Below are 27,562 nucleotides of genomic sequence, written 5' to 3'. Positions count from 1 at the left end.
GATGTCCAGTGAAGGGAGGGGCCCATTTTGGAAACTCATAGTCATGACCACAAATCACTGTTTCCCAGTAGACTTAAGTCTGTTTGCTAAGTTTGCTAAGTTTGGAAGTCGTGCTGTGTGTTTGTTTTTGAGGTTTTTTGTTGATTGTATGGATTACTGTTGGCTGTAAAAACAAATTGCTCCTTGGGGATAATAAAGTTGACCTAACCTATAACCTAACCTAAGTTTTACATGAGCTGGCTCATATGTGCGTACCTGAAATTAGACTGCAAACTATATTCAACAACTCTCAAAAACAAACCACTGTAGTTAGTTTCACGTGTCAATAATCACCTGTGCTGATCAGTTATTGTTAATGAGCTTTACTGAAATGCATATAGCCTTATAAGGTAGAATATATAAATTAATATAGCATAAGGTATATAATTGAACATTGAAGAGTTTTTGAATTTGTTTTGTTTTGTATTTTGAGATTGTAATGTGGAGTTAGCATGCAGTGAGTGGAAACACCAGACAGGAAGAGGTTAGTGTCACACAGAAATATGACTAAGGGGGTCACCGATTTGGATTCTAGGTCATCAACTGAGCCAAACGTTTGTGCTCCCCCTCATAACCCACGCAAGCGGCACCACTCGTTCCATCCCTCCAGCTGCTTCTGTCCATTTATCCCTCGCTCCCAGCCTTCTAAAATAGATCATGTGTAACTTGAAAAATCCCCTTCCCAATGTCCACTAAAAATACCCATCGTGATCAAGGACTGGACAGCCTCACATTGCTGCTCCAGATCATTATGTTGATAAATGCACTGAATGTACATTATGTTTTTCTCAGCAACAGTTTTACAAGGGAGTCTATGGCAGGCAGCCCATATGGTACATTTATATGATCTGAAGATGATTTGACCCAAATTAAGTGACAATGCAATGAACGATGAACATAGCCCTATTTTACCAAATGGTTCTAGGGCTGCCATATACTCCCATATGAATGAATGAATGTCAATCTATCTATCTATCTGTCTATCTATCTATCTATCTATCTATCTATCTATCTATCTATCTATCTATCTATCTATCTATCTATCTATATATCTATCTATCTATCTATCTATCTATCTATCTATCTATCTATCTATCTATCTATCTATCTATCTATCTATCTATCTATCTATCTATCTATCTATCTGTCCATCCATCTATCTGTGTAAAGTATTGTCAAATTGCAACATAACTTGGTAAAATGTGGTAAAAAAAAGCTACCCAAAATGTTTGGAGACAACATAAATGAGCAATCATAAATATGAATACGTATGTTTACCTTTGAATTATTTTGCCCTAAAATCACAGACCAATTTTATTTATTTGTATTACCCATAGGCCTACTCCACGTCCACAATTATATTTTCTTTTTTTTAAACTCCTTTTCGCAAACCCCCCAAACAGCGTTCATTTTGTAGCGCCACCTAGGCCTATTTGCAGTAGCCTAGGCTATACAGTTTTAGGAACTAGTTTTTTTTAACTGCTTTTCAGAAAATCATCACTTTGGACTTTATCTGTAATTTTGCAACTAAGATAGGCCTATTATAATTATTCAAACTTATTCATAGAGTGTGTCCTCTTCTAAACCCTTGTGACTGGATGTAACCCCTGATCCATCATGTCATTATAGTACCTTTAGTAGCCTACTGTATACAATGAGGGAGATTTTGCATAGAGCTGCATCATATGCGTGTTTGCATAACCCTTCCCACCAACTCCTGCACTTCTTCGTCCACTTTCATCAGTTCATGGTCAGTCAGCTGCTTTTTAGAATAATTTCGTATCGCGTCACGAGTTCCCTCAAGATTCTATACCAAGTACCCACAAATGTTTTTGCTCCAAGGCAACTAATGCCAATACACTGACAATCTCTCGCTCTGGTGTGTAACGTGATGCAGTAGTTTCCGTAAATGGTCTTTACTCGATGGCGACAGTTCGGTGGTACTGAGCCGCATGAGGTGCAGCTCGTGCTCCTCACCAGGAACATTTTACTTTACGAGCCACTTGACAGCCGTATATTTCAGTAGGTTTTACTTTTTGTTCAGTGGCGGGACGGTAAAAACATAATTTCCATGTGCCTGACTTCATTCGCGGATACTGCATTTTCTACAGAAGAATGACTTCAGTGTGGAAAAGATTACAAAGAGTTGGCAAAAAGGCTACTAAATTTCAGTTCGTGGCTTCGTATCAAGAACTTGTTCTGGAATGTACAAAGAAATGGTAAGTTATGATTTCTTTTCCGTTATAGCGCGTGTGCTTCCTAAATACGCAGTGCTGAAGGGCGGTTCTTCTGACTGAAACAGTACAATGCGCACACACTATATCTTATTTTAAATTAGCGTTGGCAGGCTAATCTAAATGATTGTGAATAGAACAATTAATACAGCTCTCGATATTAAGACTGTATTTGAAATGCATTGGAGAACGTTGACAGCCACACACACCTCTACTTCCGCCTCCATCACTCGTGCTGTCAACACTGAACATATTATGATGAACATCCATCATGATAATCTAAGCAGAATAAAGTGCTGCTGCTTCTTTTAATTTTAATTTTCCTGACTCACATAAGAGGGAGTTATAATTGTTTCAAATTGAGTGGTGTTTTTTTCCCTTTATTTTTAGGTGTTGTCCATGTCATTTTTCGGTTATTATATCATGAGAGCTTTAAAGAGCATTGAATTCCTTTTGACTTCACCCTTAAATAGTCGGGGAAATACTTTATTGCTGTTTTCCAACACAAAACTCAAATTGTAAGTTTTGTGCAATATTTGGCTTTTATTTTATTTTTATTTTATTTTTTCAAAAAAGTTTTCCATATACCGTAAAACGTGTTGAGGTGAGAGAATTAAACAATTCTATAGAATTGTTTAATTCTCTCACCTCAACATGGTTTATATGGAAAACTTTTGCAGAAATAGTATACTATTTCTGCTGTATAGGCTACTATACTATTTTTGCAGAAATAGTATACTATTTCTGCTGTCTATCGTGTCTTGATCAAGAGACAGCTGTTGACACAGACAGGGAGTGTTTCTGTCCTCACATTCATTAATAACACGTGTCTTATATGGCCTATTTGTTCTTATCTATGATCAAAGACAGCATTATCAGGAAGAATTCAGTCTGATTGGATTTGAAAAAGATACTGTTTTTCAATCACAAGTATAGCAAAGACAAAAAGGTGTATTTAAATCAAAAGCAATCAAATCAAATGACTTTATCATCACTACACCATACACAAGTGTAACAGTGAGTGGAAATATTGGGTGCGTCATCCACCAACATTGCAGTCGTAATAATGACAGTATAAGACAATATACAAGATGCAGAATACCCATATGCACAATACACATAATACGCTAATATGTTCTTGAATGCTTCTGTTGGACTGGAGAATTTGTTTTAATCATTTTGCTGATATTAACTATTGACAATATTCTATGAACAAGTCTTGGCCTGGCAAATGAAGCAACCCTCCGTTATCCAATGTTTGTCATCTGCCTTAGGAACTGAATCACTCTGTAATTTCTGCCTTTAGAGTTAAGCACTATCTGAGATTTAACACAATCTCTGTCATAGAATGCCTGAATCATCTTATTGGTGATCTAAATGATCTCAGTTTCACCAATTCTATATTCTAGAAATTAGTTACTCTTTCTTATTTAATATGGACTCGTATTCAAACTTTCAACATTGTTATTGGAAAAAAAAAAGGTTGGGTTAATAGTAAACTTGAGGAGTCGTAATTGTTGTTATCACCTAATGAGCTTACAGCTGATGTGCTAGGCCTATGTCCTAGATTCTCTTGCAACACTGAGGAGAGAAATTCCTGTATATCTTTTACAGAGCTTTCTTTTGCTGACCTAAACATGTATCGTAGTACAGCTTTCTTAAAATCTCTTTTCTAGAGCAGGTAGTGTTTCTAAAGGTGAAAAGAAACTACAGAATGTGTAGTTAACTACTTATTTCTGTAAGCACGTCTGATCTTGTGAAGCTCAAAGGGGTGATTTTCGTATATACTGCCAGTGGGCCAAAGACAAAGTCTGTTGATGTTACGCCACAGCTGAGGAGGGTGTGAGCAGGAGATATCAGACAGCTGAAAATGACACAGCGGTTGCTTATGATGGGGTAATATAACTTGAACGGGGTGTGTGAGCATGTGTGTGCTTATCTGACAGTTATTTTACATGTCAAAATGATGAAAAAAGTAGGACTGAATTCCAGAAAGAGAACTCTCCAACCAGGCTTTCAGTCTATTTTTACGTCCATCCGCGCTCTGCCCACGTTCCCCGTCTTCTCCTCCTAATTTATCCTTTTAGCCCGTTCTGCCCTGTTGCTATTACTAGCTGTAACCTGAGTAAGAGTTGGGTCTCGCTTCTCTTTGTGTAGCGGTTCGTGCTGCTACTGACACACATTACCTATAATAATGACCTAATAGATGATCCAGCTGTACTGTGACATTTACATCTGGAGGACGTTCATTAAGAATCATATTCTCGGTTAGTTTAAAGGGATGTTATTAATTTTCCCTTCGTTTAAACTTTTTCCCTTCGTTTGACCTTTTTCTCTGGTATGCGAAAGTAGCAATTTCTATTCATATTCTGGTCATGGTTTTCCAAGCAATTAGAATAGGGACTTCATTAAAGCACCATAAAAATATCTTAAAAGTGGTCCATGTGACTCATACGCTACAATAGCTATGTTTCCATCCACCTATTTTTATGCGCACCACATTAAAAAAAACGCTGTATGGAAACTGCAAGATGCGCAGAAATTCTAAAAATGCGCATAAAAAACGTATGCGCTCAATTGAGTCAGATAAAAAAAATGATCCGATAAGAAGACATGCACATAAACTACGATTAAAACACATTTACCGAAAAAATCCCTTGATGCGCAACAAAAAACTCAACAAAGGATGGGATTGGATAACTACTAACCAGCGGACCAATTTCATTGCACCGCATCTGTTTGATCTTTCTGAAATACCTCAACCAAAGTCTGTCATCAGAATGATTTTGTATAATGACTTCCCAGAACTGTCTCACATGATTGCATTACCAAACATCAGGCATCCAAATGCAAGATAACATGACAGCGTTTATTGCGTTTCGTCATTTATGCAAGTCTAGTAATGACACAGTTTATTACAGATATTTTGCGCCATTTTCCCAGGAAGTGACAATTTTGTTCTCTTGAACACATGGGATGGAAACGCTGCTTTATTCACAAATCTTTTAACCCATATTCCAATTTTGCACATAAGTTAAATTTGCAACTTTGGATGGAAAATGTTTTGAAGCAGTGTAATAGCTTTGTGTGATGGACAGGGCAAATCGCTAGTTACGCATGTAACTGTGGTTCTGTGAATTCTGGATGACCGCCAGAGGCAGTGTAAACACTATGGATTATCGCAGCGCCAGCTAGATAGGTCGAGAGAATATACCAACTAGGGCTGTCAACGAATATTCTAAATTCGAATATATATTCGAATAGTTTTAAAAAACAGAAATTCGAAGGTGAAAATTAATATTCGAATCATGTGGAAAAACACAAGCGCGGTAGCAGAGGCGCGGCTGTCTGCTTTGCGAGTGGCAAAATTCTGTAGCTTAAAATGTAAAACGCATTTTCTAGCTGCACAGCTAGCACAGTGAGTGTCTGGCTCACTCATTGGCTGTGCTGCGGCAACTGCACATCCAATGGCACGGGCGCCTCCAACGTGTGCGCCAATGAGCTAGCATTACATCAGACACGTCAGAGCCCGCCAAGGGGGCGTGGCCAGACGCCCTCGAAATAGCCATAGAGTAGCAGGCTAGCTAGCAGCAGTTTACCCATGAGTTTACCACAGCACAGCTCGCTCGGAGCGTTCAATGTCGGTTCTATATACTGTAAAACTTCAATTAATGTTAATAATATTTGTTTCAATCACCGAATGAAGTCTGCTATATTTAGGACAAGAGTCGCGACCTTACATTGCTTGCACAAAACTCTTGATCAGCACTCAACATTTGTTTATTGTTGTTCATTTAAACCGTTGTGCGCAGAGAGCGTGAGGGCGAGAGAGAGAGAGAGAGAGAGAGAGAGAGAGAGAGAGTGCCTGCGAGTGCGAGCGAGAGTAAGGTCTGCGGTCTTGGCCATTAGTTGATTTACTTGGTTTTGTGTAAGTTAATACGTTGTCAAATATGTTTAAACTTAAATAAACTACCTATACAAGTAGTTGTGTCTCTTTGTATTAATTTGTCCTGTTATTGACGTAATGCGCGTCATTGACAAAATACAAAACCAGATATTCAAATAGTTCGAATATATGTGTTTTTTTTAGAGGGAATATTCGAACGTCATTTTTGAGCAATTTTGACAGCCCTAATACCAACAAAGTCACGTGGCGTGACGTATGCTGAGCCCTGGAGGGTAAAGCAGCTCAGCACTCTACCTCGGTACGCCTTTCTCGCGCATTCCGAGTGACAGAGAACTCTGGCGGTCATCCAGAATTCACAGAACCACAGTTACATGCGTAACTAGCATTCTGTTTCATTCTTACTGACCGCCAGAGGCAGTGTAAACACTATGGATGACACATACCAACATAGTCATGAGGAATGCCACCCACCTGATGAAATTAAGGCTGCTCCAGAAGAACCGCAGAACTAACGGCATGATGAGCAGCAACGTTGACCTTATAAAACCGGGCAAACGTGCATGGAGAAGCCCAGGTAGCAGCAGTGCAGATATCCACCAGGGAAACTCCTCTAAAAACAGCCCATGAAGATGAAATGGCCCTAGTGGAATGGCAAGTTAGTCTCCAGGGCAGTGGTCTCCCTGCCGCCTTGTAAGCCAGCGTAATGGTCTCCACTATCCAGTTCGACAACCTCTGTTTCGACAATGGAGCACCTTTCTTCACACCACCATGGCAGACAAATAACTGGTCTGACCGTCTAAATTGAACAGTAGAGTTCACATAACACTTCAAGGCCCGAACAGGACACAAGAGTTGGGCACTTGAATCGGACCCTGAAGAAGTCTGAAAGGAGGCCAGTTCAATATGCTGATTTATGAACTGAGGAAGAAGGACCTTCGGAAGAAAAGAAGGATTGGGTCGTAGAACCACCCCGGAGCCATCCGGTAACCAACGCAAGCACAGTTCACTAACAGACAACGCGTGCAACTCACTGACTTGTTTCGCCGTAGCAATAGCTAACAAAAAAGAAGTCTTCAAGGACAACCATTTAATGTCAACATTTTGCAAGGGCTCAAACTGGGGTGAGCACAGGAATGCAAGTACGAGTGACAAATCCCACACAGGAAAATGAGGATTCCGAGCAGGGTTCAGACGGCGTGCGCCCTTCAGAAAACTGCAGACAAGACGGTGAGAGCCAAGAGAAGAGCCACCAACTGGAACATGATATGCAGAAATTGCAGCAACGTACACTTTCAACGTGGAAGCTGCTTTTCCTTCCTCCAGTAAACGTTGAAGAAAACTTAAGACACGCGGAATGTCGCATGTTGCAGGATCGAGCCCCCATTCCTCACACCATGCAGAAAAAAGCTTCCAACGTGAAGCATAAATCTGTCGTGTGGAAGAAGCCCTAGCATTAGAGATGGTGTGAATAACAGCAGGGTCACAATGCTCTAGGGAAGGATTTAACCCAATGGCCAGACCCAAAGCTGCAGACGAGCCGGGTCCGGGTGCCAGACACTGGCCTCCAACTGGGAGAGGAGGTCCTTCCTGGGGGGAAGCTTCCATGGATTGCCTGTCAGAAGTCTCAGCAACAAAGGAAACCACGGTCTGGCTGGCCATCGTGGTGCCACGAGTAACACTCTGTGCTTGCACAGGGAGATCCTGTGCAACGTCTCCCATAACAGAGGGGTAGGTGGAAACGCATAAAGCAGGCAGTTCGGCCATTCGTGAGACAGCGCATCCTGGCCCAGGGGGCTCGACACTTCTGTCCTTGCGAACCATAAGCGACAGTGGGTGGTCATCTCTGAAGCAAAAAGATCCACCTCTGCTCTTCCAAATCGTAGCCAGATCTCCTGCACTACATCTGGATGAAGCCTCCATTCTCCTGGATGTACTTGATCCCTGGAAAGAGCATCTGCTGTCTGGTTGCACACTCCTGAAATATGAGCTGCCCTCAGTGAAGCGAGTCGTGGCTGACACCATGTCAGGATCTCGTGAGTCAACCATAGAGACCTGCGGGATCTCGTGCCGCCCTGGTGGTTCAGATGGAACACTGTTGAGGTATTGTCTGACCGAACAAGAACATGGCGGCCTGCCAGAACCGGCATGAAGTACTTTAGAGCCAAGAACACTGCCCTGAGTTCTAGCAGGTTGATATGTTCCGCGGCCTGGATCGGAGTCCAGCGCCCGGAAATACCCCTCCGATTCCACGTTGCCCCCCATCCTGTGAGGGAAGCATCTGTCGTGACCAACTCCCGACGAGAGGGAACAACACCCAGGGGCACTCCTGCCTTCAGAAACTCTAACTGTCTCCACCGCCTCAACGCACATATGCAACGGTGAGAAATTAGCCGCAAACTGTTGTTCCATAACTGGAGTGGTCTGAGATGGAGTAAACCCAGGGGGATCACAACTGTAGCCGCTGTTAACATCCCTATCAGTCGTAGGACCACCTCGTACTGCAAAGACACACCCGGACGAAAGCGAGCCAAAAGTTGTAGAATGTTTGTCACACGTTCCTGAGACAGGGAGGCAGACATTAGGCAGGAATTCAGGGTCATTCCTATGAACGTAGTGGTCTGTGATGGAATCAAACGGCTCTTTTTCTTGTTCACAGAAAACCCCAGCTTCTGCACATGTCTCAAGAGCAGTCTGGAGTCTTGTACGGCCTGCTGCTCTGTGGGGGCACAGAGAAGCCAGTCGTCCAAATAAGGAAGAATACGCATACCTCTCATCCAAAGAGGAGACAGAGCTGCGCTCACACACCTTGTGAAGACGCGAGGAGCAAGGGAAGGCCGAAGGGTAGCACTTTGAACTGGTATGCTTGATTCAGGAAACTGAAACGTAGAAACTTTCTGTGATGTACAGCAATTGGGACGTGAAAGTATGCATCTTTCAGATCGACACTTACAAACCAATCGTCTGCTGTCACAGACCGGAGAACATCGGCTGTGCGCAGCATTCGAAAGGGAAGGACCTTCAGGAACAAATTCAGAAGCCTTAAATCGAGAATTGGACGGAAACCCCCGTCCTTCTTTGGAACAAGAAAATAAGTTGAATAGAACCCGTCTCTCTGAACGAGGGGATGAACTTTTTCTATGGCTCCCTTCTCTAACAGTGAACAGATTTCCAGAGAGAGAGCCACTGCGCGAACCGCGTCTCTGACAATCGTAGGAACAATTCTTGAAAATCTGGGAGGCCGGCGCCGAAACTGTAGAGTATATCCCCTGCTCAGAGTCGCCAACACCCAGGGGTCTGCTGTGTTGGATCTCCAGTACTCCAGTTGCTCTACAGAAAAACGATCGACCACCGGCCTGACTGTCTCAGGCTTTACGTGTGCGATTTTTAGTGGTCGCGGGGGGACGCTGACGGGGCCCTCCCGGAAACTGTCGATGAGGTGGGCGAAAAACTCTCGCATCTTCAGGAACACGAGGTCTTTGAGGGGGCTGTGACTGAGGTGTAGCGTGCCGGCGGAAACGCTGCTCCGATGCGGCATAGTGATGTCGGGTCTGAACCGCTGGCATCCTAAAGGTAGGGTTGCGCTGCACCTGTGTCAGCTGACGAGTGGCTTCAGACAGCTTTACCCGCTTTTCCAACAGTTCCGGAACATTTGGACCAAAGATATGCCCGGGAACAAAAGGAAGATCTCTCAAGGTTTTCTTACAGTCCTCCGGCAGTCGTGCTTGGGCAAGCCACACTTGGCGGCGGGTCACATGGCCTGTTGCCAACAGAGCAGTTTGCAGAAATTGTGAAATAGAGGGATCTGCATTTGCAGGTTTCAGCGTACTGGTGGCAGCAAGAAGTAACTGGCAGATCGTGTTTTCTGCTCGAGTAATGTAGGCAACAGACTCGTATGCCTTTTTTAGCAAGGAATCCGTACGACCGCATTGCGCACTGGGGCATCGCACATTCCCTCGTAGAGCCTCATCAGGAGAGACCACCAAAGCTGCCACAGGCTGCTCTGCAACATCCATAGGATCCCCATGATCGTGAAAAAAGGAATCTGAAGCACTTGTAGAAAGCACATCAAACTCTGAACAATGAGAAAAACAAGGGGAATCAAGAGACTCTTCCCCAGCTCCCTGGTTTTGAACATTCTCATCCTCCTGTGTCATCCTCTCAGGTGTAGCAGATGTGACCGGCTGAAGTGAGTGAAGCAGGCGTTTCAGCTCTGCCATCTCTGAAGAAAGCACCGACACCGTCATAGAAAGTGAACCTTTTCTCAACATGTGAATGTTCATCATCTCGCGATTTGGCCTTCTTAGCTGGGAGGGGAGCACCAGCTGCTGCCGACGCCCTGCGCTTCCGAGTGCGCGAAGGGGCTACATCTAACTGCCCTAGTTTCACTGTAGAATTAGGGTCTAACTCGGCAAGACGGAGCCGTCGTTCCGACATAGGCAAAAGGCTGCAGTGCATGCACGGGTCCGTGAGAGCCTCTCGCAGATGTTGAACACCCAAACACGACGGGCAGATGTCATGACCGTCGTCAGGGAGAAGATTATTAGGGCACAGCTTACAAGTCTGTGGAAAACCAGTGGCTATCGAGCTGTGAGCCATAGTTACTCGCTAATAACACCCTCGGATAGTACCGTAAGGTTAAGTTAAGCGGGATGAAAAAATAATTAAAATAAAATAAAACGATTACCTCGGGTGAACCGACAGGTAATACCAACAAAAATTTTACGAAAAAAGATAAAAAGTGTCTAAAATGGCCGGCGGATTGAACCGAGGGACAAAAAGTGTTACATGGATACGAGGAAAAAACACTCTAAGTAGATAACTTACGTCAACGGGAGACCGTTAACTCATAGCGCGGCAAACACAAGCCACCGGATTGCACTGAGAGGCACAGAGTGTTACAGACGAAGAAATATGAAAAAACAAAACTCACCAAGTGCCGTTAATTTAAACCCAAATTCCTTGAAAATCCAAATCCTTGAAATGGCGTAGACAAGCGCTGTCACAGCTTGTGAGGACGAATCTCGCTGCTCTTGTAAGCTGCACTTGACAGCGCGTCACTCAACCAATACAACCTATCTCAACTAGGCGAGAAAGCGAAAGAGGTAGAGTACTGAGCTACTGTAGCTTTACCCTCCAGGGCTCAGCATACGTCACGCCACGTGACTTTGTTGGTATATTCTCTCGACCTATCTAGCTGGCGCTGCGATAATCCATAGTGTTTACACTGCCTCTGGCGGTCAGTAAGAATGAAACAGAAGTTCATTTTGTGTTGTCATCATGAAAGCAAATACTATACCGTTCAAAGGTTTGGGGTCAATAGTAGTTTATTCTGCAAGGATGCATTAAATTGATCAAAAGTGACAGTAAAGACATTTATAAAGTTACAAAAAATATATATTTCAAATAAATGCTGTTTTTTAAACGTTCTATTTATTGAAAATCCTGAAAAAATATGTTTCCACAAAAATATTAAACAGCACAACTATTTTCAGCATTACTAATAATAATAAGAAAAAAAATATTGAGCAGCAAATCAGCATATTAGAATGTGACACTGAAGACTCGAATAATGATGCTGAAAATACAGTATATTATAATAGCAAAACAGTTGCTTTAAATTGTAATAATATTTCACAATATTACTGTTTTTGCTGTATTTTTGATCAAATAAATGCAGCCATGGTGAGCACACGAGACAAAAAAAATCTTAAACTTTTGAACAGTAGCGTATACAACAAATCTTTTTGTTCCCTTCAGTGTTTTTGTATGCTTAATGACAACCCTCATATCCCAAAATATAAGTCGCCATTATTAAATGTGAACAGCTGTTTGTAAACACACAGTGAGCTCAGAGGCCAACACCCCTTGTGCTGTGAGCCAAAGTCAGCTCAGTCATGTGACCTTGCCGAGTTTCCTCCAATTCTTAATGCAGCGAGCATGGCAATAAACAGCTCAGAGGTGTACAATGGGCTCACATCTGAACAATTCACCACAAAAGGGCAAGTTTATTTAGGAAACATGTGCCAGAGCAGATCTGTACATGTACACTGTACACTTGGTAAATATGATTTCCATGAATTTGTTTAAAGCTCCACACTTATTGATTTGCATTTTTTTCTGGCAATATATCATCATAATGTTCTGGATATCAGATATATGGCTTATCTGGGACTACAGGGTGCTGTGTGACCTCAATAAACAGACTTAAACATCACAGGAACCTTTTAAAAGCTTTTTTTTCTTTAACTTGTTTACATTTTCATCTGGCAGTATTGGTAGCAATGCAGGGGGGTAAATGTAATAGATACCACATGTCCCAAATGACACCAAATTGACATTTGGTTATTTAGTAAGACAACGTTTCATGCCTCAGCCTCACTCAATTATTTGTTCTTGGTGCTTGTTTGTGAGTAAAAGCTTCCCCTAGTTTGGATTCGTCTTGTATGCAAGGCCTTGCATCATGTGCTCTTGTTTTGTTTTGGGTTTGAAACATTTGGCAGCATTTATTGATTCCTTTCTGCCTCTGGGTAACACTGGGAGACCAAATCGCAAGATCTGTTTCACTGCCTGTAGCTTTTTGTAGACACACACAAACAACCAATGCCACAGTGGCTTTCTCAAGATCATTTCGTATAGGCTTTATATGTACTTCCTGCTATTTTAAGCAAGCACTGAAAAGTGATAGTCTTAATGTAGAAGTCTTTATCAATAGTAAAGGACCCATTATTCAACTTGTAAACTCCCACTCAGCACTCTTTTATTTTTGTTTTATAGGCAACCAGACAAACTGAGAGTGGTGTGGACAAGGAGGAACAGACGCATTTGCTCCAAGGTACAAAGATAAACAATCTTTAATTGTCTATAAAATCCCAAACCTGACTTGATTTCTTCCATTCCAGATAGGAGCACACCAAAACTTAGTGATTAGGCAGTTGATCAAGAATTGAGTATTATTTTATGAATCTTAATCTTTAATTACCATTGTGTATGAAATGTGCTATATAAATAAACTTGCCTTGCCTATATAGATATATAAATAAGATATTTTAAGTAATATTATTTAATATTAATCAATGTTGTTTTTATTGACACACATTATAAATAATATACAAAATATTATAAAATATAAGTCTTGTTCTAGATACAAAATTATTCATGAAAGCAAAGGTAATTTAGTTTATGACTATGCATGTCCAGGAATCCACCATTTCAAGTTGATTTTCTTCCCAAGCGTTCAGTCAGAACAGTGTACTGACACTTAAATTATTATGTTTAACAATGCTTTATTTACAGCGATTTACAAGTGCTTACAATGATTACAACTGCTTTACAATGTGGATTATTATAACTGACAGTGTTGTTATTTTCTCATCAGCTTCATGCATGGCAGCCAGGCATCAAAAATCCCTACAGGGGAATGGTGGTGTGGCCCGTACCTGAGAATGTGGATATTACCGTCACACTCTACAGGGTATGACACCTATCGCATCTTATTATTAGCTATACGATATATATATATATATATATATATATATATATATATATATATATATATATATATATATATATATATATATATATAAATATATTGCATGAACTCATGCTATACACAACTTGTTAAAGATACTGACAAATGCTGACCTATACTAAAATTTGTCAGCAAATTTGTTGAACTTTTTGAATATGCTTTTGTTTCACAGGACCCACATGCAGATGAGTTTGAAGACAAAGAATGGACATTTTTCATTGAGAATGTGAGTTTTTTTTTAATAAAGATTAAGTTTGATTCATAGATTCAGCAATGTTCTGGAAGCATTCCTCAGAGATTCTGGTCGTTATTGACATGATAGCATCACACAGATTTGTCGGCTGCACATCCATGATACGAATCCCCCATTCTACTACATCCCAAATGTGCTCTTTTGGACTGAGATCTGGTGACTGTGTAGGCTATTTGATTATAGTAAACTCATTGTCATGTTCAAGAAACCAGTTTGAGATGATTTGAGGTTTGTGACATGGCACAAAATACAGCTGAAAGTAGCCATCAGAAGATGGACGCACTGTGGTCATAAAGGGATGGACATGGTCAGTAACAATACTCAGTTAGGCTCTGGCATTTAAACAATGCTCAATTGGTACTAAGGGGCCCAAAATGTGCCAAGAAAACATCCCTCACACCAATAAACAACCACCAGCCTGAACCATTGATACACAGCAGGATGGATCCGTGCTTTCATGTTGTTTACAACAAATCCTTACCCTACCATCTGAATGTCTCAACAGAAATCCAGTGGTTATTTGAGTTACATTTCTATCAGCTCGAACCAGTGTGGCCATTCTCCTCTGACCTCTGGCATCAACAAGGCATTTTCCCACAGAACCGCTGCTCACTGGATATTTTCTCTTTTTCGAACCATTCTCTGTAAACCCTAGAGATGGTTGTATCCTAGTAGATCAACATTTTATGAAATACTCAGACCAGCCCGTCTGGCACCAATAACCATGCTACATTCAAAGTCACTTAAATCACATTTCATTTCTTCAAATTTCATGTTTCTGAAGCTCAGTTTGAACTTCAGCAAATCGTCTTGACCATGTCTACATGTCTAAATGCATTGAGTTGCTGCCATGTAATTGGCTGATTAGATATTTGCGTTAACGAGCAGTTGAACAGGTGTACCTAATTAAGTGGCCAGTGATGTGTAAATGTGTGTGTGTATATATATATATATATATATATATATATATATATATATAGGTAGGTAATTCAAAATGCAAACAGAACAAAATGTGAAAAATTTGCTTTAATTATTCTCAAAGTTACCTTCTCTGATGTTCTACAGGAGACAGCTAAAGGCAGTCGGAAAGTTCTGGCATCTGTGGACTTGAACATGAAGAAGTTTGCCAGTGCAACACACTCACAGACGGACCTGATGCTCAAAATGAAGCCTCTGTCGGTGAAGGTGGTGGAGGCCACGCTGAAGCTCTCCTTATCCTGTGTGTTCCTCAAGGAGGGTAAAGCTACGTGAGTTCTCCCTGTTGACCTCATCCACATGGAGTTCTTGCTCAGGAAGTTAGAACACTTGCATGTGGTGTTTAATTATCTAGATTCAATCATGTGGGAATGTGACCACAGCAAAACTTTTTTTGTGATTGCACCAAAACCGAATGCATGAAAATTGTTGCAAAAACAAATTGATTTCGGTTAAAAATATTTGGAGTGTGTTTGAATCCAACAAGAGAAATGGTTTGCTGTGGAACACTGGCGTGAGTTTCTTTCCTGATGTGCAGGTCAAGAAGCACGCAGAGCAGAAATTTCCAAAACAATACAGCCTTGTAGAGATGTAATGCAAAAGAATTTCGTGCCTAATCTCCATTAGATCAAATAACTTTACATAGCTTCTGGAAGTAAAGACGCACATACAATTCACATAGTAAGGTTTTCACAGCTGGTTCAATGAAATACCTACACCTCTTGACAAATAACCTTTATATCTCCTCACAGTTCTTGACCAGTTATGGGTTTCCTCTGTAGGGACGAGGACATGCAGAGTCTTGCCAGTCTGATGAGTGTAAAACCAACAGACATTGGGAACCTGGACGACTTTAATGAGAGTGATGAAGAGGAGGATAAGAGATCCAGTACTGGGCTTAATCTCAGTACTGCAGCTCCAGGTATTATAAAAAACTATGAACATATACAATGGGGACCAAACGTCTGAGACCACATTGAAAATCTGGGATTCAAAATACATTTTAAACTTGGGAATAACTTTTTGGATTCTGAAAAATGTGAAACAAGAAATATACATTGTTTTGCTGATAATATGATTTGTAATGAAAATTTAAAGCATTAAGTTGTACAAATACACATAGATGCATTTTCACTTGTGGTCTCAGACTTTAGGACCCCACTGTATTTATAAAACACTTGCATACTCATGTCTTGTATTCTTTATCTTATATCCTTATTCATCTGCCCTCTTGCATGAATCACTATTGATGCATGTATATTTTCTCTTACCATAGTAACCCTTACTTCCTCACATGCTAGAACTTCTCCTTCTCTCTTTCTCTCTCTGTCAGCACCCCACCTTCCTCTTCGACCAACACGCTCCCAAGAAAAGAGACCTGCATCTCTAAAGAGCCCTTCAGCAATAGGTACTTATATTTACTTATGCTCTTTCCATATTCTCTCTCTACACTCTTTTCAGTCATATCACGTTTCTGATCATACTGATATATTTTTCTTCCTTTATAAAAATTAAGTTCATATAAAACCACATCCAATTAATTATTTCCATTAACTGTTTCAGGAATATGATTTTTCACTGATGTGGTTTTGTTGCATATGATTATCACATTCATTCTTTGTCCTCATTTCAAAAATTGAAAGGGACTTGCATTTCATCATGAATTTCATGAAAATATTTTAATCTAATTTAAAGGGTGTAGTTTACCTCTCAATGAAAAAAATCATCATTTACTCATCCTCATGTTGTTGTCAGGACCCTCATGTCTTTTTCCTGGAACACAAAAGGAATTTTGAAACATATTCATGCATTCAACTCTTTTTCTTAACAAAAGTTTATGCTTCACGTCATTATTGAGATGCATTGTCAAATCTGAAATTGTGTCCAATTCAATTTGATTAGTTTAGATTATTGTAGAATGGTGCATAATTAATTCCAAAAATATTGACAATGACAAATTACATAAATGTAGCTGGAAAGACAACTTGCATTTGTCAATTCCTGAAAAAATGATACATCAGGCAGTCTCAAAGCAAAATCTTGGCTACGAAGTTAATGTACACTACTGTTCAAAAGTTTGGGGTCAGTTCATAAAAAAAAAAGTGTACTTTATTCAGCAAGGTTGATAAAAGAATCAGCATATCAGAATGATTTCTGAAGGATAATGTGACACTGAAGATGAGTAATGGCTGCTGAAAATTCAGCTTTTCCATCACAGGAATAAATTACATTTTAAAATGTTTTAGAATATTTATTACAAATTGTAATAATATTTCAACTTCTTCAACTTTCAAATTTTACCAACCCCAAAGTTTGAACAGTAGTATACATTTATTTTTTAATGTCGATGAAATAGATTTGCAAAATAAATGAAATCTGTCATATGTAATATATGGGAAATAATGACCATCTTTAAATCAAGCAGGGCCTGGGAATTTACTTTTTACAAAATTACTTTTTTGGGACAGACATGGCTACTGCGAACTGTTGTTGGAAAAGAGCATTAAATTCTCCTTTAGTGTTACACAGAAAAATAACAGCGTACAAGTTTGGAATAACATGAGGGTGAGAAAATAATATTCTCTTTAGGGTGAATTAACCCTTTAAATGTCTTTTATGACGATGCACCACCATCCTTAATGATACATTCATTACCTTTCTCACTCTCTCACCTCTATATTTCTCTTTTGCCTCATTGCTTTTCCTCAATACTGCTCTTTTACTTTCTCTTTCACTCCATTGCTGTCTTTCTCCCTCCATTTTTCATGCTAACCTCAGTCAGTGGTAAGGAGAGGCCTGCTGATGGCGTCCTCTCACGCCCAGCGTCTGGCACTATCCGTAACCCTGACCTGCCAGCACGTCCACCTTTACCCACCCCACCCAGTCCAACCCCTCGCACCATGCCCTCACCTGCCCGCTCCAGACCACCACGTCCACCACCCATTGCCCAGCGACAGGCCCCACCTGACTCCCCCACAGAGCAAAATACTACTGGTTTGCTCCCCCCAGCATTACCCAAAGTCTTCCAGCCATCCCCTGGCTCAGGTACCATAGATCGACTTAAATTAAACCGCTGGAGGTCAGCAAGTCGCCTGCTATACTGTTGGTTGCTAGTTGACGTTCCTACTTGATTACAGTTATTTGTATGTATGGTTATATGGCTCAACAACGTGTACTTCAATTGGAATTGAAGTTCTTCCCTTCTGATAAAATCACCATCTCAGCTACAATACCAAATTAGATGCATTAAATTGTTCAAACGTGACAGCAAAGACTATTTCCGCTATTTCAAATGCTGTTCTTTTGTCAAAGAATCCTGAGAAAAAATGTATCATGATTTCCTCAAAAATATTAGGCAGCACAACTGTTTTCAACATTGATAATAATAAGAAATGTTTCTTGAGCAGCAAATCAGCATATTAGAATGACTTCTGAAGGATCATGTGACAATGAAGACTGGAGTAATGATGCTGAAAATTAAACTTTGCCATCACAGGAAAAAAAGTTCATTTTAAAATATATTAAAATAGAAAACAGTTATTTTTAATTGTATTAGTATTTAACAATATTTCAGTTTTTACTGTATTGTGATTAAATAAAATAGATGTAAATAAATAAATGCCTTGGTGAGCATAAGAGACTTCTTACAAAAACATCTTACCAACCAACCCCAAACTTTTCAACGAAAGTGAATATTTATTGACCTTTTCGTGTTGCTAGTCTTATATTTCTTCATAAACACTTGTCTAAAGCACTGCACAAATGGTAATTGTTTCACTTGAGGAAGTGAAGTCATTTCAGCATTTACAGGTAGTCGGTAATTTTATTGCCATCTAAATATTGAACATTTTGGTAGTTTTCTTCCACTCATGAGAAAATTCCTGGCTGATTTGCGTACTGTTTTTGACAAACACCAGGGTCATGTGGTATAATTTTATTCCCTTCTGCATTGTCATCTTTGACTTTACATGGAGGATTTGGAAAAAGTTTTAGAATTTTTTTTAGATCACTATCTTTTTACTATCTTTTCACTACCCTATCAAAATTTGGGTATGTGGTGCGAAAGAAGTTGTTTCAGAGAACTGAGAACTGAAATTCACTATGGCCACATACGCATTGCAAACCGCATTTAAAAAGAACAAAGAAGAGTGAGAGCCGTATTTAGCTGCAGTGTGCATGCGTGAATTCATTGACATCCACATGCATGTGTTGCAAATGGACCCATGCAAATGTTCTTTTACAGCCATCACCCAGAGAAACAATTCTAATAGTGCTTGTGCATCTGTGTTTTTCTCGACAAAGCCTGGACTACATATTGTTTATCTGTCTATTTTTCCCTCTATGCTTATGTCCAGCTCCTGTGCCTTTTCCAAGAAGACTGTCAGGCTCCGAGGCCCCTCTGGAGGGTCCGGTGACCTCTGACTATCCTCTGCTCAAACTCCCTCGGGCTTCTCTTTCTTCCCCTTCCGATCCCTTCCTCTCTCACTCTCCCTATCTTCCCACTGTGCTCCCGAAAGGTAAAGACTCATGATTTCTAAACATTCACAGACCAAGTGCAAGTCAGAGTACATTTACTGTAATTCTAATAGGAATAGTAAATCTTAGCCTGACTCTAAAGGAAACTTTAAGATAGCTTTTGGAGAAGTCAGATTCATTTCCTCTAAGCCACTGTCTCTTGTTCTCACTTTTTCTGCATCTCTGACTAATCTTCTTTCACGTGGTCTGCGTTCTCTTTGTGTCATTGCACTTCTGTCTCAGATTCTTTTGGAGCACCTCGCACCAATGTTTTTAAGCCCAAGATTGTCCCAGGTGCTCGCCCTGTATCCCCCACTCCTGTCCCTCTCCTCGAACCCAAAACTTCTTCCCTCTCTCTTTCTGAAACGCTTAACCATCCATCTGCTGGCAGTGTGCCAGGTATTGAGAAATCTTCCAGACTGCATGTAAACAGTAGAGGCAGCAATACTAAAGTACAGTTAACAAGTGCACTTAAGGTATTAATGAACATGTTGAACAATTGTTCACAATCACTTCATTTAAATTTCCTTTAAAATGTAATGTTACTACAATACTTGGAATATATTAAATTTTTCTTTCTAAAGACTGGTCAGAAATTGTAAAAATTGCAATGACAATATAGAAGTAATTTTTTTTTTTTTTTTTACATTTAAAAATCATTTAAGTTTGTCTTAAAACTGTGTGCATGATTATTATGCAAGTCGATATTCTGTTCATATTTTTTCCAAGCACATTTTACCAATTCCAAACCACACAGAAAGTTAGTAACAACATCATTAAAATAGTCATCGTCAGAACGTAGGCTCACTATTGGCCAGCATCATACTCATGACGCTGGCCAATAGTGAGACTACGTTCTGACGTAGCGCTGCGCTGTTACACTACGTTAACTCACTCTGAGGCCCACACAGAAGATGATGAATAGTTGAATGAAGTCGTTATTTTTGTTTTGTTTTTGCGCACAAAAAGTATTCTCGTCGCTTGATAAACTTATGGTTGAGCCACTGTAGTCACTTGGACTATTTTAACAATGTTTTTACTAACTTTCTGGGCCGGCAGGTTTCAATTACAATAGGAGCCTATGGAGGAGTTAGACAGCTCTCAGATTTAATCAAAAATATCTTAATTTGTGTTCCGAAGATGAAAGAAAGTCTTACGGGGTTGGAACAACATGAGGGAGAGTAATTACTGACAGAATTTTGGGAAAACTAACTGTTTAAGACTAAAGGTGAAGAATTAGGTGTGAAACCATCAGGAACCCTTTAGTCTCCAGTGCCACCATTTTCCAGAACCTACTTGGAGTCTCTAGAAGTGTAAAGTGTCAGGTTCTCAGAGACATTGCTAAGGTAAACAATCCTAAAATATGACCCCGATTTAATAAGAATCAAAAAAAATCATGAAAATATGATCAGAATAACGACTTGCATAATAATTAAGCATGCACTGTATCATATATTATTTTTCTTAAACAGTAAACTTTTTTTTATACATACAAATATATAGCTGCCTTTATACTTAAGTAAAGGTTCCATCATCATATGTGATTGTCCCTTAAAAAGTTTGAAAGCCCCTTGATGTTTAGATCAATATTTGCTTCAGAAAAATATATATTGATTCAAACTGAGCCTCTAACACTTGATCAAGGAATGCCTGTTATTTAGTTTGATCTATCTAAAAACTTCCTTTGCCTGTTTTACTTCTTTTTGTATATATTTTCCATCTTTTTCTCACAGCTTTTGCAGAGCTAAATGAGCGGACGATGGCGGTTTCTACATCTCCTTTCTTCAGTGTCCCTCTAAATGAACCTGCTGTTCCTTTGCTGAGCAAACCAGATCTTGAAGCTCTTTGTGAAACATCTTGCCCTTCTAGTCAACTCCCCAAGCCACCTCCACCTCCCTCTGTCTCCCTTTCTTACCCCATTAGCAAACCTCTACCGGTCTCTTTTACCCCAGCAACTGTCTCCTCCTCTATCTCTGCTCTTGCCCTGTCAACCAGTGAAGCTCTCACAAATGCCCCCTGCTGTTCACCTCAATCTTCTTCTGCACGGTCAGGTACTAAACTGCCTATCGTTTGCTTTAAAAGAGACCATAATAGGAACTAGTGTGACTGGTGATAGGTCTAACGGTTATAATGTACTAGAAGATTTATTTTGCGATTTAAGGGTATATTTGCACAACAATGAACTAAAAACAGAAAAGTTTTTCCTTTGGGCTTTTGAAAAGTTCGCTTACAGACCAGAGTGTTGTTAATTTGAACACATAATACGCATGCACATGACGTCGCCGTTTCCACAAATTTGCGCCTTTGTAGTTTATACAGAGACCATAACAGTGTAATTTTCAAAAACTTGCACTTTGAAACTAGTTTTCAAAAGTTTGCATTTCAGGCCCCCAAAACGCTGTTCTCATGTAAATGAACGGCCAAAATGTATAAAAAGTTTTATTTTTAGTTGTCGTGTCGTGCAAACGCCCCCTAAATCGCATCTATCAATCATTAATTTAAGGTTTTTGTTGTAACTAGCTACAACCACCACACTCAACTAGATTATTGATTATTTATGCTTGCCATGTCATGCTAGATAGTCCCGCCCACAGGGAACTCTCATTGGTCCAAAATCCCACTTTAGAGATTGCTTATTTGCATAAAACTCTGCAATGACATCTCAAATCAGCTGTTGTCTTTGAAAATGAATTCAATAATTAAAACTTAATAAAACTAATTTAAAACTAAAATTATTTAAAAATTATTGTTTTTATTGTATGTTAATTGTTTTCCAGAAATACCCAGGGAGCTCAACACACTTACAGAGGAGGATCAAACAAATCCATTTTTACAAGGTGAATAAGTATTCTTCACTCTTGTCATTAATGATGTAAAAGGCCTAAAAATAAAAATTAAGATTGATTAGCTTTTATTTATTTTAATAATTATTCTGATTCAATTTGCTGTTTTGTTCCACAGATTTACTCACTGAAGAACCGAAGACCTCCGAGCCCAAACAAGAGCAACATCGGACAGTCTGCAGCATTAGCATAGTGAATCAACAATCTCCTTCCTCCCTCCGTCAACCTGAAACCAGCAGCACTGAAAGAAAAGAGCTCCGACCTGCCACAGCTTTAAAAAGGTGGGCACTTAAAAAACTATTTATTTGTTCTGGCATCAAGTATAATTCACTAACATACATTTTAACTTTAGAATTCAGTAAAAACTAACATAATATCAACTTTGCAGACACAGTCTGATTGGCAGAGGTGTATTCAGAATTTAGTATTTTGCTCTGTTTATAAAGCGTTTCTGCATGAATATGCATTTAAATCTTTAAATGAGAAAAACTGTTCCTTAATAACAATAGGGGAAATGCATGACCTTGTGATGAGCCTATCATTAACAGACCATGACATTTTCCTACACCATCTGTGTAAATGTTTGAACTCTCCATTGCTTTCCCTCACCACTCCAATCCTGCATCTCTTTCGCCACTAACATTGCTGCCACACAAAGTCCTGTCTAAGGAAAAGCTGCATCTAATCTTACCAAACACTGCCATGCTTTTTGGCCTCTCACCCTATATTTGACACCAAGTATCTTTGTCCCCCAGTCTTGGGCCTGTTGGCAAGTCATCTTTAGACACATCTGGAGTACCGCCTGTGGAAGCTCCCAGATCTGAGCAATTGGACACTGGGACTGTCCCTCCTCCACACCCATTCTCTGCTCCAGCAACAATACCTCACTCATCAGTGGTTTCCACTCTTACAAAGAAAAATCAACAAGTTTTTATTGCAGAGAAACCACCTTTGGCTGAGGAAGAGCCTGATTTTAAAATGGCTGATTTTGATAAAGTGATCATGACCTCTCAACCCATTAAATATGTTACTGTTAGCAGTCGCCCTGAGAAAGAACCACTCAAAATTGACACTGAACAGCCAATGCAGTCCAGTCTGGTTCAAACCTGTTCAATAACCGATGGTGACTTACTAAAGCAACCAGAAAACACAATAATTGAATCAGCAGGGAACGTTCCTTCAAAAGAGGAACCGAATGAGCAGAACGCGAAGGGTGCTCTGCTTTGTGCCGACCTCAACAAGTCAGACGAGGACAAGATAATCAAGAAATTTGCTTCAACTGTGGTTGCCCCTACAGAACAAAATATCCGCAACGTTTTATCCAGCTCATCACCTCAACAGCAAGAACCTACGGATCTTCCCAGGGGAAAAAGTCAAATGTGGGTGGAAGAAGTCCTTGCATCTAAGGTTGACAGTAGTTTGAGAGAGCAAAAGTCCCATAAGGATCAGCTGGACAAGATTTTAACTATTGTGGAAAGGTGAGTGTGTTGCTCGCATGGTACTATTACACTCCCAAACTGCTGCAAACTTAAACTTTCCTCTTTTGTGCTACTTCCTGTTTCAATAAACCCTTATCTGTCTTTTAATGACGTTCATTTGAATAGTTAGGCACATAAAATTCTGTTTTATAGATAACACATTTAAATATACTAACTGACCTCAGTATGAACAGATGGGTTTGTTATATCTTCTTTGCCAACCACAAAATTATACTTCTGTAGAATTACATCATCCACATCAATTCTCCAGAAATTTGTATTTGCACTTTCTAAACTCTTTACTAAATACTAATTTCCTTATTTTTCTCTATCTGTAACTATTTTCTTCCTGTCTCATTCTTCTGTTCCCTGTTATTCTCTCAGTCAAAATGAAATGGCCTTCACTCCAGATGACAGGCCTAGCGTTAGCCTCAAAGCAGCTGCCCCTCAGATAACAGCTCTGCCCAAAGAGCTTCCTCCTATTCATCCCCAATCCCTGGAGGAGCCCAAAGTCCTTAAATGCATCTCAGAAGAAACTCCAGCAGTCAGTGAACCAACTAAACCAGAGCCGATTGTAAAGGAGTCAGACAACACAGTGTTAACACAGAAAAGCATGGGGGTCCATTCACTTCCGGTCACCCAAGCAGAAGTGCCAATCTGGAGTTCTCTGGAAGAGAATGTAAAAGATCAGGAGGAGGAAATAAAAGATGAGGAAATAAATAAGCACAAAACGCCTCACAAGATGCCAAAAGAAGAAAATAAAGCTGAAGTTTCCACAAAAAAATCTTTAGATGGAGGGTAAGAGACATTTTGACAGTGCCCAACATGGTCTCTAATGTTCAGCCATAGCCGAGTGCTTGCATGCTTGAGTTTTGTCACATGTCTCATACGATTGAGTGTGTTAAAATGCTCTTTTGGGGCTTTTGTGCACTCTCATGCGTCAACAAGAGAGTGAGTTTGGCAAGCCATATTTGATGATTTGGATATAAACTGATATTGATATTGGTACTGAGTGTTATAGCAGGCAAATTAATGTGGATAAAGTTTCATTAATGAATGTTTGATCAAAACAAGGTAAGTGAAATGTGTCATAAACCCTATTCCTTACCTCACAGTGAAGAAAAAGCTGTAAACCAAATTGAGGGTGCTGAGAATCTCGTTTTAACTGAACCAGTGTCCCAGCAGCCCTCCAATGTCCTAAAACCACAACCAGCTGAGACAGTTAAGGAGAAAAGTAAAGAAGCTTTCAAAGTCAGTATACAGGTCCGTATGAAGCCTTCACTTCCTGTGATCTCCCCTGCTGTTGCTGCAAAGGAAAACAGGACATCACTGCATCTGGAGGAACTTTGCCCTCTGACGCCCAACCTGTCTCTGGATACCGAGTCTGACGAAAATGGTTTCAAGAAAGAGGTCACGTTTGAAACAGAGAGTGTGTTGTGGGCCACAGTAGAGGAGAAAACAAAAGAAAAAAGTGATGAGGTTGTTAGCATGGCCAAGTCGATACCAGAAAAAGAGGTCCTGGATAGGGGGTAAGTGCGTGAGGTTTGTTAACCTCACTGCATGGAGTTTTGTGTGGACTGCAAACTGGGCTTGCATAGATTCGTCCATACTATAGTAGTCAGTAAGTTTTTTTTTTTTTTTTTTAAACAGTTAATACTTTTATTCTGCAAAGATGCTTTAAATTAATCAAAAGTGACAGTTAATATATTGACATTATATTAACAACATAGACAATTTATTTATTTATTCTGCCTGTGCTTCTAATGGATCTCATAAAGTAAGCATTCGTTTTACTTGCTGGGAGTTGAGATGTTAGCGAGAGAGAATATTGAAATTCAAAGAATATTCTTATCACTTACACTTTTTGGTCCATGGCAGCCAATGTGGACAGGAAACATCAGAAACCAAGCAGGAGGGGCAAAAGGATTCCTTCGTTTTGTCCCCTTTCCACCACAATCTGACTAAAAATGCTATCAGAGAGAGCCAGAGAGAAAAAAACAAAGAGAAGACCCCTGAGGTGGAAGATTCAGATGATAAGATGCTGCTGCAAACTGGCAGTGAGAGAATTTGGACAACTCAAGCTGGACCTAAAGAAGATCTCAGGACTGTAGGTGTCTGTTCAGGGACTGAACTTGGCCTTGAGATTGATGTAGGAACAGATAAGGCCATGGACACATGTAAACAGGAACTTGACTCTGTTTCTGATCAGGAAGAGGTATCTGTAGGCTTCATAAGGGGGATTTTCGGTGTTCTGTACAAAGGGTAAGTGTGGGACAACTCTGAGACTTGCACAGAGCTTCTTTGGCCTTGGCATCTGCATGGCTATAATTTAATTTCCCCAAAACACTGAAAGGTTGTTATTAGGTGTGATTGTGCATTTGCAAGGAAGCTTTTGCATCCACAGTTAGGGTGTCCTGTAGTGATGAGAAGCATAGCTTGCTTGTTTGATTGATTAAATACTGGCTGGTGATTTTCGCGGCTAAATCAAAAACAGCCTTTTTTTGAACGGAAACCATTTGTTTTGTCATGGTGTAATGTAATTGTGTCATTTAAATGTCCTCGTCCTTTAGTTATGAGACCATGACATCTATACTACAGCAGCCAAGTGCTGCAGAAACCGATGTTCAAGATGACACAATCTTGGACAATCAAGATGGATCTGTGGTTGAAATTCTCCCTCCCGAGGCCTTCTGTGACACCAAAATGGAGCATCCAACTGATGATGAGCCACAGGAACACCTACTCAAGGATTTGTTACAGTCTAGCGAGTTACAGATAGCTATTCAGACTGCCGATCCGGTGTCCATGAGCTTGGTGGAGTGCTTGAAACTGGCTGCCAGAGAAACACAAAGCGGATCCATTCATTTCAAAGCCCAGGATGAAGGAAGTCCTTCTAAACAGAAAACCGCAATTGAGAAAACCCAACGTACATCAAAAAGAAATGACAAAAGCATGAAGATGGAATTAAAGTCTGAGAGTGTGATATCCAATGAAAAGATAAACGAAGAGACATGCTTGCCTCTGGAAACCACAAAAGAAGACATACCTGCTAAGAAAGGGGTTCAAAACGTCAGTGCTGTGGGAACGGATCATCTGGTGGTAGACTATGAGGAAATAAAAATACACGAAAGCCCAAAAAGAAATGGACATGGAGAACTTCTGTTTGGCAAGATGACTCCTGGAAAGATAAAGACAGCAGATTTAAGGCCTATGGCGGAGGAGCTGGAATTTGAACTGGGTCATGAAGACTTAGGGACAGTGTGGTCTGCTGAGCTATATATGGATGGAGCAGGGTAAGTGCATGACCTCTGCCTGCACTGCCTCTCATTTTTATGACCCTCCTTAAATGATCGCCACGATTTTGGCAGTGTTCCGTCTGGCTGACAGTCAAGCGTTCTAGACGTTATTCGTATTTGTCTGTGACATGGGCTGGTGGTGTCTGTGTGTGACATAAAGCAGTGTATGTATCTTATGTCTAAGAGGTGGGTTGGGATGCACTACCATTAAAAACTTTGGGTCAAAGATTTTTTTATTAATACTTTATTCAGCAAGGACACAATCAAAAGTGACAGTAAAGACATTTATAGTTAAAGGGGTCATATAATGCCATTTTTGTACAAGCTAATATGATTCTTTAGGGTCTAAATTAAAAGTTTGTAATATACTTTAATTAAAAATTCTCATTAGTATTGTAAGAAAACACTTATTTTACCTGGTCAAAAACAGCTCTGTTTTCAGCACGCCGTTTCAGTGTATATGACTTTAAATGATCATGAGCTTTGCTCACCCC

The 27,562-nt window shown here is 40.1% G+C and overlaps 1 protein-coding gene across 13 annotated transcripts in view; it reads left to right on the top strand.

Annotated features, from left to right (window-relative positions):
• The first annotated feature begins 1,843 nt into the window (after positions 1-1,843).
• ehbp1l1b (EH domain binding protein 1-like 1b) overlaps positions 1,844-27,562 on the top strand; it is a 37,006-nt gene continuing 11,287 nt past the window's right edge. For 2 of the 13 annotated variants that reach the window (XM_056247660.1, XM_056247659.1), the window contains exons 1-18: positions 1,844-2,258; positions 12,955-13,012; positions 13,556-13,651; positions 13,881-13,934; positions 15,027-15,208; positions 15,719-15,858; positions 16,270-16,344; positions 17,715-17,981; positions 19,292-19,453; positions 19,695-19,850; positions 21,185-21,502; positions 22,229-22,288; positions 22,413-22,575; positions 23,050-23,772; positions 24,157-24,570; positions 24,888-25,301; positions 25,651-26,034; positions 26,343-27,065. In XM_056247660.1, the coding sequence (XP_056103635.1) occupies positions 2,155-2,258; positions 12,955-13,012; positions 13,556-13,651; positions 13,881-13,934; positions 15,027-15,208; positions 15,719-15,858; positions 16,270-16,344; positions 17,715-17,981; positions 19,292-19,453; positions 19,695-19,850; positions 21,185-21,502; positions 22,229-22,288; positions 22,413-22,575; positions 23,050-23,772; positions 24,157-24,570; positions 24,888-25,301; positions 25,651-26,034; positions 26,343-27,065 (4,493 nt within the window). In that variant the 5' untranslated portion in view covers positions 1,844-2,154. Of the gene's footprint in view, positions 2,259-12,091; positions 12,239-12,954; positions 13,013-13,555; positions 13,652-13,880; positions 13,935-15,026; positions 15,209-15,718; positions 15,859-16,269; positions 16,345-17,714; positions 17,982-19,291; positions 19,454-19,694; positions 19,851-21,184; positions 21,503-22,228; positions 22,289-22,412; positions 22,576-23,049; positions 23,773-24,156; positions 24,571-24,887; positions 25,302-25,650; positions 26,035-26,342; positions 27,066-27,562 lie in introns of those variants that run through there. The other 11 variants (XM_056247662.1, XM_056247663.1, XM_056247661.1 and 8 more) reach the window with 11 other exon arrangements.

This window comes from Rhinichthys klamathensis, unplaced genomic scaffold, assembly GCF_029890125.1.
Source record: "Rhinichthys klamathensis goyatoka isolate OS25496 unplaced genomic scaffold, OSU_Roscu_1.1 h1tg000050l_1, whole genome shotgun sequence".
Lineage (NCBI taxonomy): Eukaryota > Metazoa > Chordata > Actinopteri > Cypriniformes > Leuciscidae > Rhinichthys > Rhinichthys klamathensis.
The sequence above is the reverse complement of the archived record's forward strand: the minus strand, read 5'-3'. Positions and strand labels throughout refer to the sequence as shown.